This window comes from Furipterus horrens, unplaced genomic scaffold, assembly GCF_987537825.1.
Source record: "Furipterus horrens unplaced genomic scaffold, mFurHor1.1.pri manual_scaffold_2, whole genome shotgun sequence".
Taxonomy (NCBI): domain Eukaryota; kingdom Metazoa; phylum Chordata; class Mammalia; order Chiroptera; family Furipteridae; genus Furipterus; species Furipterus horrens.
Window position 1 is genome coordinate 12,044,665 of NW_028327172.1, and position 17,237 is coordinate 12,061,901.

At 49.2% G+C, this 17,237-nt stretch overlaps 2 protein-coding genes across 5 annotated transcripts in view; one reads left to right on the plus strand and one right to left on the minus strand.

Annotated features, from left to right (window-relative positions):
• CKAP5 (cytoskeleton associated protein 5) overlaps positions 1-780 on the plus strand; it is an 84,003-nt gene extending 83,223 nt beyond the window's left edge. For all 4 annotated transcript variants that reach the window (XM_090261798.1, XM_090261809.1, XM_090261804.1 and 1 more), the window contains exon 44: positions 77-780. In XM_090261798.1, coding sequence (XP_090117924.1) covers positions 77-322 — 246 coding nt within the window. In that variant the 3' untranslated portion in view covers positions 323-780. The remainder of the gene's footprint in view (positions 1-76) is intronic.
• A 2,086-nt stretch (positions 781-2,866) lies between these two features.
• Positions 2,867-17,233, minus strand: F2 (coagulation factor II, thrombin). Its single transcript, XM_090261814.1, has 14 exons — positions 17,086-17,233; positions 16,573-16,736; positions 15,905-15,929; positions 15,635-15,685; positions 13,874-13,979; positions 13,626-13,762; positions 11,907-12,221; positions 11,472-11,594; positions 11,262-11,388; positions 10,604-10,771; positions 9,967-10,140; positions 9,557-9,738; positions 3,281-3,351; positions 2,867-3,126 (listed from the first exon to the last, which is right to left on the minus strand). The coding sequence occupies exons 1-14, from the start codon at positions 17,162-17,164 to the stop codon at positions 2,983-2,985; spliced, it is 1,866 nt and encodes a 621-aa protein (XP_090117940.1). The 5' UTR covers positions 17,165-17,233; the 3' UTR covers positions 2,867-2,982.
• Positions 17,234-17,237: the final 4 nt, after the last annotated feature.

A 17,237-nucleotide genomic window follows, 5' to 3' on the forward strand; every position in this document is an offset into this window, starting at 1 on the left:
GAAGCGGCCCTTCTTCGTATGTGTTGTTCCGGGGCCCCCTCTTGGCCTCACACAGGGTCTCCTCTTCTCTCGACAGCAAGATGACCGGCCTCCGCTGACCTCTTTGCTCTCCAAACCAGCCACCCCTCCCGTCGCCTCCTCCACAGACATGCTGCACAGCAAACTCTCCCAGCTCCGGGAGGCCCGGGAGCAGCACCAGCACTCGGACCTGGATTCTAACCAGACTCACTCCTCGGGGCCCACGGCCGCACCCTCCTCCTCCACAGCTAACATTGATGACTTGAAAAAAAGACTGGAGAGAATAAAGAGCAGCCGCAAATGAAGCTGCCCCTCCTGGCCCCCACAGCTTTAGTTCACTAAACTAGAGTCCTCATAGTTTACAGGGGCCTCGGCGGGCCTGGTGGACACGAACTGGTCATTTGTACCCAACCGTGGATCTGGGGAGGAGCCGTGGCACAGCGTTTGTACATACTCTGCTTCTCCGTCAGCTCCGGCCTCTCTAGGAGACTGTCTGCGTATTAGTTTAGTGTACAGACTTGTAAACAGCTGCCCTCCGCTCAGCTCAGACTAGGTTCCCTGTCCTTTTTCTTTTTACTTGCTCATTTGTAAAGTTGTCTTAATCTTTCCTAGCTTTTAACTTAGGAACCCTTTGATAGTCTTCCTTTGAGTTCGTGAGCTCTTCTCCCTGTAGCCCTGAAGGGTCACTGTATTCTGTATGAATGCATGGCATGATACAACTAATTTAAGAGTCTTTTATAAATAAAGTTTGCATTAACTATACCTGTCTCCCAAGAGACTCCATATCTGGGAGTATTGGGAAACTTTCTGTCACCTGTTCTAGGAACCAGCTTGGTATTCAGCCGGTTAAAGAAAGATTAAAACAATTTGCCTAAGAATCTCCACCTTTTCTTGACTCAGATGTGGCCCTGACTTTTGCTCTTTTGGAACAGAAGGAACTCACCTTTCCTGCTTTCCGCATGCAGCTCCTAGGGGAGCAAAGAAACCTTGTTCTTCCCAGTTGAGGTTGGGTCATGGCTTCCCCCACAGCATCACTACGGTTCCAAGGAGCTCGTAGGCTTCCTGCCTTGTTGCTGCCCAAATGCACACAAGATTGTGCCGGGCTGGGCTGGGCTGGGCTACAGTGGTTCCCACATTGCAGCTGGGCTCGGGTCACTTAACTGAAGGAGTTGGCAGCCGTCCGTCTCGAGAGACGATGGTGTAGCTTCTTAAGAGTCTATCTGCACCGCCGAGAATGGCTGTGCAGTCCAACTCGGGAGTGACACGGTATCTGTCTCTTCCCGTGTTGAATCGACATCTTGCGATGACGCTGGAGTGTCCTCTCCAGTGAAGCTGAAGCTACAGAGCCTGGGCAGGGTGATATGGAGGGTCTGCTGTTGCCCATGCAGCAGACCCCCCCTCTCTTCGCAGCTGAAGGGTCCAAGGGAAAGACGGAGTCAATACAGCTTGGCTTCAGGTGCGCCGCAGGAGTTGCCGGTGTTGACTACAACGTCAAACCGCCTTAGGGACTCCGGCTCCGGATTTTCTGTCGGGGTTTACTCCCTTAGCCTTTCCCCTGAAGAGGTATGCCGCAAGGCAGCGGAGGTTTTTTGGAATCAGAGTTTTCCTTCTCTGAAGGAGTAGGGGAGAGCTTAGAAGCTTCCTGCCCGGGCATCGGAGTCACTGAGTCTGCGTTAACAGTGGCTTCCCGCTCAGTGTGCGTGAGGACTGCAAAGTGAACCGAGGAGCCATCTCTGGAATGAACTCCGCAGGGCCTCCCTCCACAATCAGAAACACTCTGTAAGGACTAAGAGGGTCTGTATTCAGATGGGAGACCTTTTGGCCAATCATCAAGTTTAAGGAAATTTTCTAGACTCCCTTTTGTTCAGGAAATGAAAGGGTGATGGAAAATGAGTCCTTTCTTGATTCTGGTCATGGTTTTCAGGTGGCCCCCACGCTGCCTGGAATGAAGCTTGCCTCTCCGTCAGAATGGGGACACGGGGGTAGGCGTTCCCTGAAGGGGAGGTGGAGGAGTTCATTGCTATAGTGGAAGGACGTATTTAGGAAGAATTACTGTGCTTGGGTCTGGAATTAGCTCAGCTAATTTGGAAAACAAGAGTGCCCTGAGCTCACAATGCTGACAGCAATGTGACAAGGGAGGCAGCCCTGTGAGAAGGCACCCTTGTTTATAAAGCAGACTTGGGGTATTAAAATTCTTAATCCCTCCTCCCTGCTCTGGCTCAAGCTCCAGGCTGGGAAGATACTGCAAGTTCACTGAATTCCCAGTTTTTACTCTGCTTTCTGGTCAACCGGAACCAAAGGATGAGGGCAAGGAACTCACACCTAAGTCTGTTCCCTGATGTATTATATTAAAGAGGGAAGGGGGGAAAAGGAGGAGTGGTAGCAAAGGTACCTACCTTAGGTCCCTTCCTGCTTTAAACCATGAAGTCTAAAGATCTTAGCTGAAGATCCCAGACCAAGAATGGTAACCATGTGGCATCCCGGCTCATCTCCCCTTCCTGCACCTAAGACAGGCATTCAGGCTTCACTCTTCCCCTCCGAGCTCAGGGATGACCCTTCTCCACACAGTCCAGAGAGTTACCAACTGATCAGCAGTTCACACCAGGCAAGACACTGCCATCCACATCTGCCGTAGGCTATAGTGCCTAGTGCCCCGACTAATACACGTGCACGCAACAGGAAGAGCCATATGTACGGACAGACCCAATGAGCTGAAAATTCAGGATATAAATGACCTAGACAACAAGGGAAATGGCACACTCATAACTACATCTCCCTTCTCATCATATCCAGTCATGGGACCAGCTCTGCCTGAGCCGCCCGTGAGCAGCACTGGAAGCACTGAGGCTCAGAGAGAGTCACTTTTATTGAGAAACGTCGTTTTAGGAACAAACCACGAAAATAATTTTCCCTGGATTGGTTTCTGTGATCTTACAGTGGGGAGCCTAGAACGTGGGTGGCCCCCTAACTTCCAGACCGATTAATGACCTTCTGTATCCACTTCTTTAGGCGGAACACGTGTGTGTAGAAGCCATATTTTCCATCCCTGTCACAGCCTTCACCCCACGAGACGATGCCCATTTGATACCAGCGGCCGTTAAAGGGGCTCTGAGGAAGAAACACGGCATTTCCAGTGGTCAAGTCCAGGGTAGGGTCAGCATTACCCTATTGGGCAGCTATTCCTGAACCCCGGGATCCCTCCTCACCCACCCTGGTACAACATAGCCCCACCAGCTCCTGGTCTTTAGAGAAGCTAGCTTACCTTCATGACGAAGGGTCCCCCACTGTCACCTTCACAAGCATCCCCTCGTTTCCCTTCATCGGGCTTGTAACCTTGAGAGAGAACAGCAGTACTCAGGAGCATACCTCATGCTCCAGCCCCTTCAAGAGACGTACCAGGTAAGTGTTCCCGGGCCCTTTCTAGTCATCCTTGACGCTTCTCGTTCCCTGGCCCGCCCCCACCACCAGTTCTGCAAATCTTGTCAGCTCTCACCTCACCATATATCCAAATCCAACCGTGTCTCACCAGTTCTAACCCTGGTCACATCACAGGTTCTACCCGGAACTAATTCTGCTTTCCCCCCCTACAATCAGTTCTCCATCCAACAGGCAGAAGACTTAAAAATGTTAGACTTGCAGGTAGCCGAGGACAATGGCTGCCTTTATCCAAACCTCCCCACATGTCCTCCTCAAACAACGCAGAACGACATGAACAACAGAAGCGACACAGAAAAACCACAGCACCCAAACTTCAAGTCAACCTAACATATCTAATTGGACACCTAATCTTAAAACTTATGGGGCGATGAGGATGGGAAAATATCTACATAGATTTAAAAACAAAAACGTGCAATTGAAATATAAACCCAATTGAAATGTAAACCCTTGTAAATAACCCTAAATCTACAAAATGACTAGATGAAAATGAAAGAGACTCATACAAAGATACTATAGGGAAGCAAAAATAAGAACAAAAACACCTCGGCTAATAAAAACTCTCCCCCAAAACACAACTATGAAACAGAAGAAAACTGGAACTGAATTAAATTTCCTCAAGCAAACTTTGGAACGTGACAAAACACCTCATCTCAAAAATTCAAAAATGTAAGATACATGGACAAAACAAGAAAAAAAAAAAATGGAAAAAAGGGGTTGAAATGAAACTCAGACCAAAGAAGAAATTTGAGTCCCTCAAGAAGAATAACAAAACAGTGAAAAAGAACTAATATTTACATTATCCAACCAAACTTCACAGAAACGCAAGATCAGATGTACAGATTGAAAGGTCCCCTGGGCACCTGGCACACTGACCTAAAGCCCTCAACTCTAAAATGTGTCCTAATAAAACAGACTGCAGAGAGGAAGAAAACCCTCAAAGGCCTCCAAGCAAAAGAATTACATTGACATCAGACTTTTCAAAAACAACATACAAAGCCCTCAACAATCAAGCTATATTTTCAAACAAATTCAAGGAAGGAAAATGTGAACCATGGATTTGGTATGCTACCAGGCTGTCAGGTGTCACGGCTACAGAAAAATAATTGTATAAGAACTCAGGAAATTCTACACTCAAAACCCTTCCTGGAGAATCTACTCGCAGACAAGCTTCATCCAACTGAGGCAGACGCTTCGGCAACAGGACAAACTGTTCTGACAAGTAGAAAAAAGTGCAGCTAAAAATGAGAGAAGAAACAGGAAATTAAACTCACTGACTGTTCATAGCCAATAAGTGGGAGTTACAACTAAAAGATTACAAAAGAAAAGGAACAAAGGGCATTTCGAAAAGGTGTAAGTCAGTCCAAAGATAATCAGTAGAACAAAAATGTAAACTTTCCTAAACATTTTTTTAAAGAAAAGGTCACATAGGGAAAAACACAGCAAATGAAACATGACACACGTAAATATTACAAAATAATTAGTTACTACTAATTCAATCATATATATATGGGCTTAATTTATTAGAAAAGAAAAAGGTTTTAATTTGACCCATAAAGCAAGACATAACTATGCTATATGTAACAAACAGTGATTCACAAAGGCTAAAATCAAAGAGATGGGCAAACGTGTATCAGGCCGGTGGAAACAAAAAGTGAGCAGAGACAGTAATCCTAAAAGTGAAAATAAAGGACACATATAAAGCTAAAAGCTACAATTTACAATGAATGAATAACAGTTATGATTATCTGCACCAAATAACACAGCAATCACATTTATTAAAAAAACAACTACAAGCAATGCAAGGAGACAGAAATACATTAATATTAGAATTTAACCCACCAAGCTGAATACAAAACAGGTCAAATGAACTGAAAATAAGGATATAAATAATAAGTGACAAGGTACATTTATGACTATATTTTAAATGACATGAGCCTAAGAGAACGCACCTACACACCTCAAACACATATATAATAGTCATAGAAATTAATCCAACAACTGTCTCAAAAAAAAAGTCAGTTCCATAAAGTAGAAATATTACAGATAATACTCTCAGATTGTAATGCAGTGAAACTCAAAATTATTAACAAAATTAAACTACAAAAGGCCCTCCCATCTGGGAATTTAAAAACCACTTATTAAACAACTCTTGGGTGAAAGATACAAACTGAAATTACAGAATTTCTAGAAAATAATAAAATACTATATAGTGTTTTCTATGAAGAGGAAAAATACACAGCCCTACTCAATAAAAATTAAGCATCAAAAATAAATTAACCAAAGTGTCAGCTCAAAAGGTTAGAAAGAGAACACAGTCAACCCAAAAAAAGCATAAGAAAATTTTTGAAAAGGTAAAAGCAAAAATTAATAAGGTATAGAATTGAAAAATAAATAAGCCTAATGAATAAGTCACATTCCTAGGTAGCTTTTGTTCATTTTTGGCACCACTATTTGCTCAAGAAAAATATAAATATATAAAATAAAGTGCCAAGGGGAAAAAGTCCTAATACACTGTATTACTATAAAAAGGTACAATATAGACCTGAACAAATGGGGAGACATTTCTCGTCCATGGATAAAATGACTCAATAGCAAAAAGATGCCAGTTCTTCCTAAATTAATTTCTAAATGTAACATAATCCCAATAAAAATACCGACAGTCCTTTCTATGAAGCTAGACAAGTTCATACCAAAGTTCACATGGGAAAACAAATAAGCAAAAATTTCCAGGAAAACCCTGGAAAAGAAACCACGAGAGACAAGCCCTACCAGGTGTTAAACATACTCTGAGTCCTCTAATTAAAACAATACAGTGTTTTAATATAATGAACAATAGACCAGAAGAACCAAATAGAATGTCTTCCAAATAGAAAGTCTGAAGTACACATAGAAATCTAGTATGCAACAAAGGTGATTTAAAAGATAGACTTTTTAATAAATGGTGTGGATAGCTGGTGAACCATTTGGAAAAAGATCAATTCAGTCCATACCTTGCATCATACACAAGCACAAAGTCCAAATAACTCAAAGATCTAAATGTAGAGAAAAGAAACCAAGTTCTGGAAGAAAGCACGTGAATTGCTCTACCACCTAAGCATAAGGAAGGATTTTCTAACTCTGTTAATAAATATGACTACATAATTTTTTTTAATTGCGTGGCAAAAGTTATGAAGATTAAAAAACAAAGTGGGAGAAAATATTTGCAACACATATCACAAATAACAGCCTAATATCACTAATAGGTGAAGAACTCTTAAAAATTGATGGGAAAGAGACAAAAACAGACCAAAAAAAAAAAAAAATGAACAGACAATTCACAAAAAATGATATAAAAATGGTCCCTAAGCATATGAAAAGATGTTCAATTGGAAACAACCTAAATGCCCATATACAGGAGATGCTTGAATAAACTATGGGTACCTCCACATAATGGAGTATTAAAAAGGTTTTTTAATAGCCACATTCAAGAATAAGGAAAAACTCTATAACCAATATGGAGTGAATTTCTAGGCTACATAAAGTAAAAAAAAAAAAAGCAAAGTAGAAGAGAATATCTATGGTATGCTACCCTATATATAAGAAAAGGGACTAAGAAAACATACATGTGTCTGCTCATTTGTGCAGAAGGGAACACAGGAAGAATAAACATTCACTGCTGAGACTAGCTAACTACAGGGCCTGGATGGAGATGGGATGGAAAGGATGCAGGGGGAAAGGGGTGTCAGTTTTCTGAGTGCCTGTTTCAAAATATCTTGAGTTTTAGAACCATGGGAATACTCCAAAAGTAAACAAATAAAAACAACAAAGATGGGAGGGAGCCCCAAATGAAACACAACTTTAAATAAGTAACACAGAGGTTGGGGTAGGGGAGAACTACCCCAAGTTACTTTTGAACCCAGTATTTCAATTATACACCCTCAGGCTAAGGACAGAAACAGCTGAAGAAAGGCTGAACTCTGTGAGATTGTTTGTCGCAGCTATGGAGGAGTCGGGTTTCTCGCTGTCAACAAGGAGTTATACATGTGCAAAGCGGGAAGCGAACCCTATTGGACTGCAAGGAGAGGTTTCAGTCTGAACTCATGGTTTTAGACAGACAGACAGACAGAAAGAAAGAACAGATATAGGTGGTGTGCATAATCCGCATTTCTAGTGCTTCCTGCTGAGAGGGCCCAGACACAGCAACACCGCGGTAGCAGCATACACACCTACCACCCAGATCTTGGTTGCTAACTACCATTCTCCCCTAGAAGGAAAGTAGGATGAACCAGGAACATCTTTCTGTGCCAAAAGTAAGAAAGCACCCAGAGAATGGCAGGGACATGTCCAAACGTCGCAGAAGCCTGGCTGCAGTGACTCCCCCTGGCCATGTCTGGGATAATTTGAACATCAAAACAGATAATGACCGTAACATGTTATAACCCTTAAAATAAAGCAAGGCCCCGTGAGACCACATGGATAGAATGAAAGAAAGAAGAGGTCTTCCCTACCATAAAATACTAACTAATAAATGCAGAAATGACAGAATTCGAAAAATCACCATTTGGCCGCCATTAGAGTTGGGAGAACAATTTGATAAGAAACAGGATAAACCATATCAAAGTTTCTGCCCACAAGATATTTATTAATTATAAAGAGAAAACAGAACTTGACAATGAGAAACCTGGCAGAGGCATACACCACCTTAACCAGAGGTCAGAGTTCATCTCACCAGTTATGAGACAGAAGGACATTCCCTGCCCGCTAATGGGACCCACTGAGAATACAACAGCCCTTAGCTGGGATCCGATCTCAAGGACACCTTAGCCAAACCCAGTGGAGAGTCCGTCTGCAGATTCACTGGCCTGCACTCGTGAATAATGTAAACATCATGGAAGACAAAGACTGACAATTAAATAGAGTGGAAATCCCGGATTGGATCTCAGATGACAGATACATTCTGTGTCTCTTGCTCTAAGAGACATTAGCAAGTCAGACAGTGGCAAGCATTTGGATAGCGCCTGCAGATGAGGCAATGGTATTGTATCATCATGAACTTTCTGATTTAGTAACAATACTGTGGTTATGTAAGAGAATGTCCCTATTTATGGGAAATACTCAATTACACGGGTAAAAAGGCACCATATGTACTATTTCCTCACAAAGTGGAGGTGGCAGAATCTCAGTGATGGTATACAGGAATTCTTTGTATTATTTTTACAACTTTTCTGTGAGTCTGAAATTACGCTAAAATGTAAACAAAAAAACTTTAATTGTTAGACCATATATTCACCTGTCCCAAACCCTCCAATCGCTTATCTCAGTAAAAGCCAAAGTCCTTCCAGGCCCTAAGGGAAGTACCCACCTCTCTCCCCTCATCTACTGCTATCCTTCCTGTATTTGCTACCAAACTCCAGACACTCAGGCCTCCCTGCTCTTCCTCAGACACACCAAGCACACCTCCACCTCAGGGCCTTTGCACCTGCTGTCCCCTCAGCCTGTAGGACACATCCCCTAGACTGGCTCTCTCCTTCACTTCTTCCAGCCTCTGCTCAAATGTCGGCTCCAACAGGGCTTCTCCAGCCTTCTGCAGCCATCTCTCTCTCCTTTACTCTGCCTCCTTTTTCTTCCTCGCAGGGATGGCTACTCTAGATCTGTTCACAGACACTCGCTCCTTAGGAAAGCAGCTCTCTGAAGACACGGGCATTGCCTGTTTGGGTCCTTGTTGTACACACTGGAACACTGCCTGGATCACAGCAGGCACTCAATAGCTTTTGCTGAATGACTGAACAAATGAATGGCTTTTTCTCTGCCCTGCCCCCACGGCTTCATGCCGCTCTCTGGGCTCTCATGTACCGACAACTTAACCAGGGAACCACACTACGCCTAACACTGTGTACCCTTACTGAACCCTCACACAATCTTCTGGAATAGAGGCTTTCATCTCCATTTTATAGAGGAAGAAACTGAGCATCCAAGAGGACAAATGCCTTTGCCCAAAGTCACATGGCTTGTAAGTGACTGGAGCCGGGACCTGAACAGGTCTGTGCTCTTAACACGTCTCCATTCCCCCAGCCCCGAGGCCCTGAGGTTCCCTCCTGCCAAGCCACCCCCAGGCACTTGCCAGCACAGAACATGTTGTCAGTGATGCGGATGCGAGTGGAGGCCTTGCACACCGGACGTTCCACGATGGGCACGTTCACCACCTGCAGGACACTGGGCTGCCCGTCGGCCTCGCTGGCTGTCCACACCTCCCTCAAGTTGCCCCAGCCAGTCACCCGTCCTTTGTATCCAGCCTGGAGCAGCCTTTGGGGAAGGGAAACGGACCTAGTGAGAACCGACCCCTCCAGGAGCCTCTGGCCCCAACACCACCCCTTAGAGACTTGAATCTCAAACAGCAGTGCAGAAAGAACTTGCGGGTTTGTTCCAAGACACTGAGGCCTGGAAAAAGGAAGGACCGTCGGCAAGGCAGGGGCAGGCAGGCCCAGAACCCAGCCCCGACTCCTCAGCTAGCGGCACCCCTGGCTGCCGCACCTGGCTGCCGTCTCCTTGTCAGGCAGGCACACGGGGTGGATGTGTTTGCTGAAGGCGATGGGCTTCTTCAGCTTCAGCAAGGCGATGTCGCGGTCCAGGGTATCCCTCCAGTTGTACCTGGGGTGGATGTAGATCTTTTCCAGCATGGAGATCTTTTCAATGCCTCGCTCATACCTGTGCAGACCCCGGCAAGAAATGGAGAAGCCATAAGTCGCTCAGTAAAAGGCAGCTGTTACCTGAGGAAGGAAACTGTCTGCCCTCCGGTCTGGGAGCCAGGGGGACTGGCAGGCCATCAGCAAGGTGGCACTTGGCAACTCCCTGGTAGCTTCCTCCCAGCCTAAAGGCATACAGGCCTTTGTCGTAGGCTCTGGTTCAAAGAGCCTCTTTTCAGAAGTCACCCTGGGCCTTGCCCTGGCATCTGCAGGGGAGCTAAGGACAGGCCGGGATTTCGCTCTCAGCCAAGTCTCAGTTTCTCTGCCTCCAGCTCCAAGCCTGGGTCAGGACGTGGCCACGTGGGCTCTGCGGCAGAGGCTGCTGGGCTTTCCACTGTGAGAGAGGTCCAGTGTCCCAGAGCCCTCGCCATCCCTCCGGAGGGCTGAGACCCCCGCCAGACTCCCCTCGGCCCCCGCTTCTGTACCTGGTGCGGGAATGCTTGCCGATGCGCACCAGGAGGTCATTCTCAGTGAAGTTCTTGTCCCAAGGTGGGTACAGGAGACAGTGGGCAGCGGTGAGGACCCAGCGGTCACTGATGAGGCTGGCTCCGCACAGCAGCCTCTGGGGGCTCTTCTGGAAAAGCATCACCTGCCTGCGGGGAGCATGGGAAGCCTTAGCGCTGGGGAGCTGCGCCTTCACCAGCCCTAGAAGTTGAAAGTCCCGTTTTTAAGAACTAACTGGACAGAACTGCCCGCTGGGCCCCGACCTCTGATTGACCTGGCCACTTTTGGGGACTGGGGTCTCCTGCTTTTGGCACCTGTCCCAGCTTCTTCCAGTCCAGAGTAGCGCTGCTCAGCCCACCTCTGGGGTCCAGTCCTGCTGTGGACTTGAACCCAGTTCTGCAAACCCCAGAGCTGTCCATTAGCAGTGTCCCTTAAAGTCCCCAGGCCTCAGCTATGCCTTCTGCATATAAGAAGCGATAAACCCAATCTCAAAAGGCTGCTGTGAGACTGGAGGAGACGCTGGCGCTGAGCTTCCATTATCCGTGAGCCTAGGCCCGTGAGGGGGGAGAAGCCTCCCAGCGCGGGGGGCAGGGGCGGGGGCTCCAGCCAGAGTGAAGGTAGCTGCGGTCAGGGACGCACCAGGGCGCCAGGCCGATCTCCGCGTCCCAACCGTGCACGATGCGCCCCTCGATGTACGACGCCAGAAGCTCCTGCTCCGTTTTGTCCTCCTTCGACTCCTTCTCGAACAGCGGCCGCAGCCCACAGTCTGCAGAGCAAGCCGGGCGGTGAGGGGCCGGGCCGAGCGCAGGGCCGGCCCCAGGGCCCCGCACGCACCTGCCGCCGCCTCACCTGCCTCCCCGGCGCCGAAGGTCTTCTCGTTGAAGAAGGGCTGGAACTCCTCGGCCGTGGTGCGTCCCTGGACGGCGCCATCTGGGTCCAGCTCCTCGCCAGCCACCTCTTCCACGGGCTCCTCTGCAGGAACCCAGGCTGCGGCTAGGGCGGGCCCCGGCCGCCGCTCACCCAGCCCCGGACCTCCCCGAGCCGCGGGCTGGCCTCGGAGTCGGGTGGTTTAGAGCTCAAGAGCACCTGGGTTACTAGGCAACGTAACCTCGGGGCCGCAGCGTACTCAGCTGTGGGACGGGGATAAAGCCCACTCCCACCCGGGTGAGGGACGGCTGCAACGGGCGGACTCGCACGCGGTGGCCCTGAGACTAGGGAGGGCTGTCCTTGGTATTCCCGCCAGCCGTGGCCGCCAGGCTCAGGCCCGCAGCCCTGGCCTCTCACCGCAATAGTCCAGGTCGCAGTACTCGAAGTCGCCAGGATTCCCGCCCACGTAGCACCACGCGCCCTCTTCGTCCCCGTCTGGGTTGCGACAGAAGTTCTCCACCAGCGGCACAGTCGGGCTGAAGTCCTGGGTCTTGCTCAGGGCCTTGGCCTGCTCGCTGGCCCAGCCCAAGCAAGGGGACCCAAGTGTGGTCACCGCCAGGCGACCCTGGTAATGACGGCCACGCTCAGGGACACACTGGTCTGATGGAGGTGACAGGTTCACCGTGGAGCCACTTGAGCGTGGGATCGGCTCCACAGTGACGCCTCCTTTGCCTGGTGGGTGAGGAGGCAAAGGAGCAGAGTGGGTGGGACCACGCATGGAGCCTGACTGTCAGGATCTGAATCCCTGCCTTTCGGCCTCCTTCCTGCTTAACCTCAGGTGACCACCTGTCTGAGCTTCAATTTGTTTGCCTACGAAAGGGCTCACGAGGGCTGTTCTTGCAGGCTTGTGGAGAGGTTTAAACAAAATAAACACCATTAATGTCAGCTGCCTCATAAGCCAGAGATGGTGACCAGGTTTCACCCCCTTAATCTATTACAGGGCTGTCTGTAATCTATTGGGAGTGACTGCCTGAGTTTTTGTTTAGTTTTGTTTTTAAACGATTTTACTTCTTTTTAGAGAGAGGGGAAGGAAGGGAGAAAGAGAGAGAGAGAGAAACGTCAATGTGTGGTTGCCTCTCATGCACCCCCAACTGGGGACCTGGCCCATAACCCAGGCATGTGCCCTGACTGGGAATCAAACCCATGACCCTTTGGTTCGCAGGCCAGCACTCAATCCACTGAGCCACACCAGCCAGGGCTGCCTGGAGTTTTTAAAGAAGGTCTCTGTGTTTTCATAGGGGCACAGTGGGAAATACAGCTGGGATAACTAAGGATCTCTATACCAGGCAGTAGGTCAGTTTTCAGCATGCTTTCTCTACCTCATGACCTGGACCCTGTGGTTCCTCTGGCCAATGGGCCGTAGACAGAACTGACTGCCAGTTCTAAGCCTAGGCCTGAAGACGTGTTGTGTATTTCTGCTCACTGTTTTGTATGCCATCCCCCACCGTGGGAAGACGGTGCCTTTTAGCCTTGGCCCCAGAATGAGTACGTGTGGAGCAGACCTGAACCTGACCCACACAGAAGCCAAGCTCAGCTGGACCCATCATTTGAAGCAAAGCCACCAGCCAAGCCCAGGTTATGTCATGGACCCCAAGACAGATGAGCAGTGCCACCCCAGCCGGTGAGAAATAAACGCCATCAGTGTATACCCCTGAGCTTTTGTGGCTGTTTGTGATTTTGTGGGTTTTGCAGCATTATTGTGGCTATAGCTAACTGACACGTCATGAGAACCAGTAATGACACAATCTTGCAAGACTGGGCTGTATGAGGCTTGCTCTGTGGTGCTCAGAAAGGGCACGTGGCCTTAAATGGTTGGGGAGAGCTCCTCGAGCAAGAAGGAAGATGTATCTGGAATGAGCCACAGGCTTGATCATAGGGAAGTAAAGATGGGAGAGAGGAAAGAAGCTAGAAGCCAACTCTCTGGTCTCTTGACTTCTCTAACCAACAGGCCCAAATAGCTGGCAAATGACTAACCCCTGCTCGAAAGCAGTCAAGATCTCGGCTCCTGTCCCAGGCTGTCAGGCCCCATGGAGGCCCCTTGGCCTTGGCCATGGGCCACTCATCACCCGAGCTCACCACAGACAGGGATGCTGCACTCCTCCCTCCGCATGGTGGGGTCTGAGGTGTAGCACCAGGGCCCGGTGATGCTGCCATCTGGGTTGCGGCAGAAATTCTCCTGCAGGTTGGCCCCGGGGTGGGTGGTGGAGTTGATACTGGAAAAGGAAATTGCTCAGTGGGAGGCTGTGCTTCCCCCACCCCAGAGCCCCATGTCTCCTTGCTCCCCGTTCTCAGCCTGCTGGTGGACAGGCCTGCCCATCACTCACTCAGGCTTATGTGGGTAACGACTCCTCCACAGCTGGCACTCAATGCCTGACCGGGTGAAGCTCTCGTTCCCTCGGTAGTTCATACCCAGACCTTCGGCACAGTTACCTGCAGAGACCCCAGTCCAGTTTTCTTATCCTGAAGATCTGTCCCTCCTCTCCTTATAAAGTTCCATCTGTCCACCCCCTCCAAGCTCCCTCTGGCTCACGACCCTTAACCTGAATTTACTCAGCACCTTCTCTGCACTCAACAGTTTCCAATCCATTTAACAGTAGTCAGCAAATGTTTGCTGAGTGCCCACCCTGTGACAGCCCTCTGACAGGCCCTGTGCCAGGACACAGATAAGTAAGACAGTCCTAGTCAAGGCGGTCCCTGCCCTCCTGGAGCCTATGTTGAATGGCTCCTCGTGGCCAGCAGGATAAACAAGTGAACAAGGCCTAGTCTGGCCCTGGTCTTCCTGTCCTGTCATCTTAGCTCCTCATGCCTCAGGGCCTTTACACATGCCATTTCCTTTGCCTTGGCATACCCTCTTGTTTGTTTGTCAGTGCGTCCCACAAATTCAGGTAAAAGTCTGCTCCTTCTAGGGAGCTGTCCCTGATTCTGTCAGCAAACTAAAGACTCCTCCTTCTGGCATTCTCAAAACTTTTCCAGCAACCACTTTGATTTTTGTGTTTTTGTTTTCCTATGAAACTGTGAGCTCCTTGGTTCTCTTAAGAACCCCATCACTTGACTTAGTGTCTGTCACATAGCAAGGGTTTAGTAAAATGTCTGTTGAATAAGTTATTTAACTAATGAAAGTATGGCCAGTAATTAAAGAGTTCCTTGTTATGAAGCCTACTGTCACACTAACAGTGTATTCCAGCGGTTCTCAACCTGTGGGTCGCGACCCCTTTGGGGGTTGAACAACCCTTTCGGAGGGGTCACCTAAGACCATAGGAAAACATATATAATTACATATTGTTTTTGTGATTAATCACTATGCTTTAGTTATGTTCAATTTGCAGCAATGAACATATATCCTGCATATCTGATATTTACATTACAATTCATAACAGTAGCAAAATTACAGTTATGAAGCAGCAACAAAAATAATTTTATGGTTGGGGGTCACCACAACATGAGGAACTGTATTAAAGCGTTGCGGCATTAGGAAGGTTGAGAACCACTGGTGTATTCAAAAGGCTCAGCGGGGCATTTAAACTAATCCTTGAAGGATAGGGAGGTTTTCACTAGATTGTAATGGCTGCTTCAGGGGAAGACAGAAACGTAAGCAAGGGCTAGGAAGTCAAACCATCTTGGCATGTTTCAAGAAGTTCAGCTGGGGGTCTGGGTTCATGGTTGGTGCGATAGGAGGTGAGGCTAGAAGGGGAGGGGAAGGCTAGAACCTGCAAAGTCTGCCAGCTAAGAAGCTGGGGCTTTATTGTGAAAGCAATGGGGAGACAGTCAAGGTTTTGGAGAATGACCGTGACATCATTGGAGCTCTGCCCTGGGGACATGGGGGAGCCAGACATGGACAGGAGCCCGGATGAGAGTGAGACCTTAAACATTAATTCATTATCCATTCATTCGTTTGTTCCTCTCATAGGACTCATCTCATTGACTGCCAGGCACAGAGGCAGGTGCAAAGGTGCATCCTTGACCACAGGAACAGGAAGGCAGTGTCAGATGCTAGGGGCTGTCACCGCTGGGCCACTGCTACTCTGGTCTTCTTCCAGGCTGTCCTCCTTGTATCTTGTCCCCCCACCCCCGCGTCAGTTTCTCACCTTCCAGACATTCACCAAGCTTTTCTCGAGATGTCCACACTGATTCACAAGCTGGAAAAGACCCAGAAACACCTTTGGGATTAGAGTTGGGACAGGATAGGCTCAGGTAAAGGGCGGGGCAGCATCCAGAAACAGAGTGATGAATGGAAGGAAGGAAAGAGGCACGGGTCGGGGATGGCTGAATGAGGAACCAGATTCTCTAAAGTAGAACATTCTCTGCCTGGTGTCCCCAGGACGCCCTTCCTGAAGCAGACCTTTGCCAGTGCTCACCTGTGTACTTGGCCCAGAACGCGTCCTGAAAAACAAGGGCTGAGTGTGAGGCTGTGGCAGGACCCTGTTTTGTTTTATTTCTTCGTAACTGTTATGTCTTCTCCTTATACTTTCCTTTCCCCTTACCCTGGGTGCACAGGGGCAGCCCTGGGACATCACTGATGGAGTTCCCTGCTTTTGTTTCCAAAAGCCCAAGCCCAATGAGGAGAAAGATATTTGAGGGGAGGGGAGCTCTACCACCCCCAACGAAGACTGAAAGGGACTCACTCCCCTGGGTGGGTAGACTGGAGAAGAGGGGGTGTGGGTCCCTGGCAGCGGGGCCCAGGCAGAGTCCCGGGAAGGGAAAGGGCTCCCAGCCTCACCAGAGTCCCACCCCCAAGGGTGGCACACAGTTAGCAGAGAAGCTGAGGCCATGGGGCCAGGGGCTCCAGGGATCCCAACTTAGTCACATATCTGAACACGGAGAGGTCTCCTGATGTCCTGGAGCCTCAACGGGCCCTGGGGCCAGGCATGGGGACCTCCAAGAAAAGAGGAGTCGTTCCTCTTGGCAGCCCAGTGAACCGGGGCCCCGAGATGAACTTAGTTATTAGCGAAGAGCTGGGACATCCCTGGCTCCCCTCATCTGCAGTCCTAGAGCTGGGCCCATGGAGAGGGACCCCGGCCCTCACTGTGGCGGTGGAAGACTCCAGGGCCTCAAAGGCCTCCTCGTAGCTGCACTGCTCCTCCAGGCACTCCCTCTCCAGGTTGCCCTTGCGCACCTCCTCCAGGAAGCCGCTGTTGGCTCGCCGGACCCGCTGGAGCAGCGACAGCGCTTGCTGAGGGGCCAGGAACACTGCAGTAGGAGGGGCGTGGGACATGGTCAGGGCAGGAAGCAAGCCTGGCCTGCCCTGCTGGCTTCCAAAAGGAAATGTCTGGGACAGCGGCAGGACCCAGAAGGCTGCTCACAGTAGCCCAGCAGCTCCCCTGCTTTGGTTGGCCGCCCCTGGCCCACTCCCCATATTGCAAGAGAGAAGCGGTCACCATCCACCCAGCCCTGAGCACCGGGTTCCTCCTCTCAGCGGGATTCCACGCGCAGAGGCCCACCTGGAGGCTGGCTCTGTGTTATCCTTTGGGCAAGAACCCCAGCCCATGGGCCCATCCCACCGTCTGCCAGTCTGTCCCAGCTTCCAAGCTCCCCTTACCGTGCTGGCTGTGCACAAGGCTAAACAGGGCAACGAAGACCAGGCAGCCAGGTAGCCACAGCCCTCGGACGTGCGCCATAGTGTGTCGGCTCCTGGGACTCTGCAGGCTTGTCCTGACCCCTCTGGGTTAATGTTAAACTCACATGAAGAAA

Coding starts and splice junctions, on each gene's coding strand:
- F2 (XM_090261814.1), bottom strand. CDS start 17,164: ATGGCGCACGTCCGAGGGCTGTGGCTACCTGGCTGCCTGGTCTTCGTT. Junction 16,737..17,085: donor CCTTGTGCACAGCCAGCACG/GTAAGGGGAGCT, acceptor CTCCTACTGCAG/TGTTCCTGGCCCCTCAGCAA. Junction 9,739..9,966: donor GACAAGGAGACGGCAGCCAG/GTGCGGCAGCCA, acceptor CCTTCCCCAAAG/GCTGCTCCAGGCTGGATACA.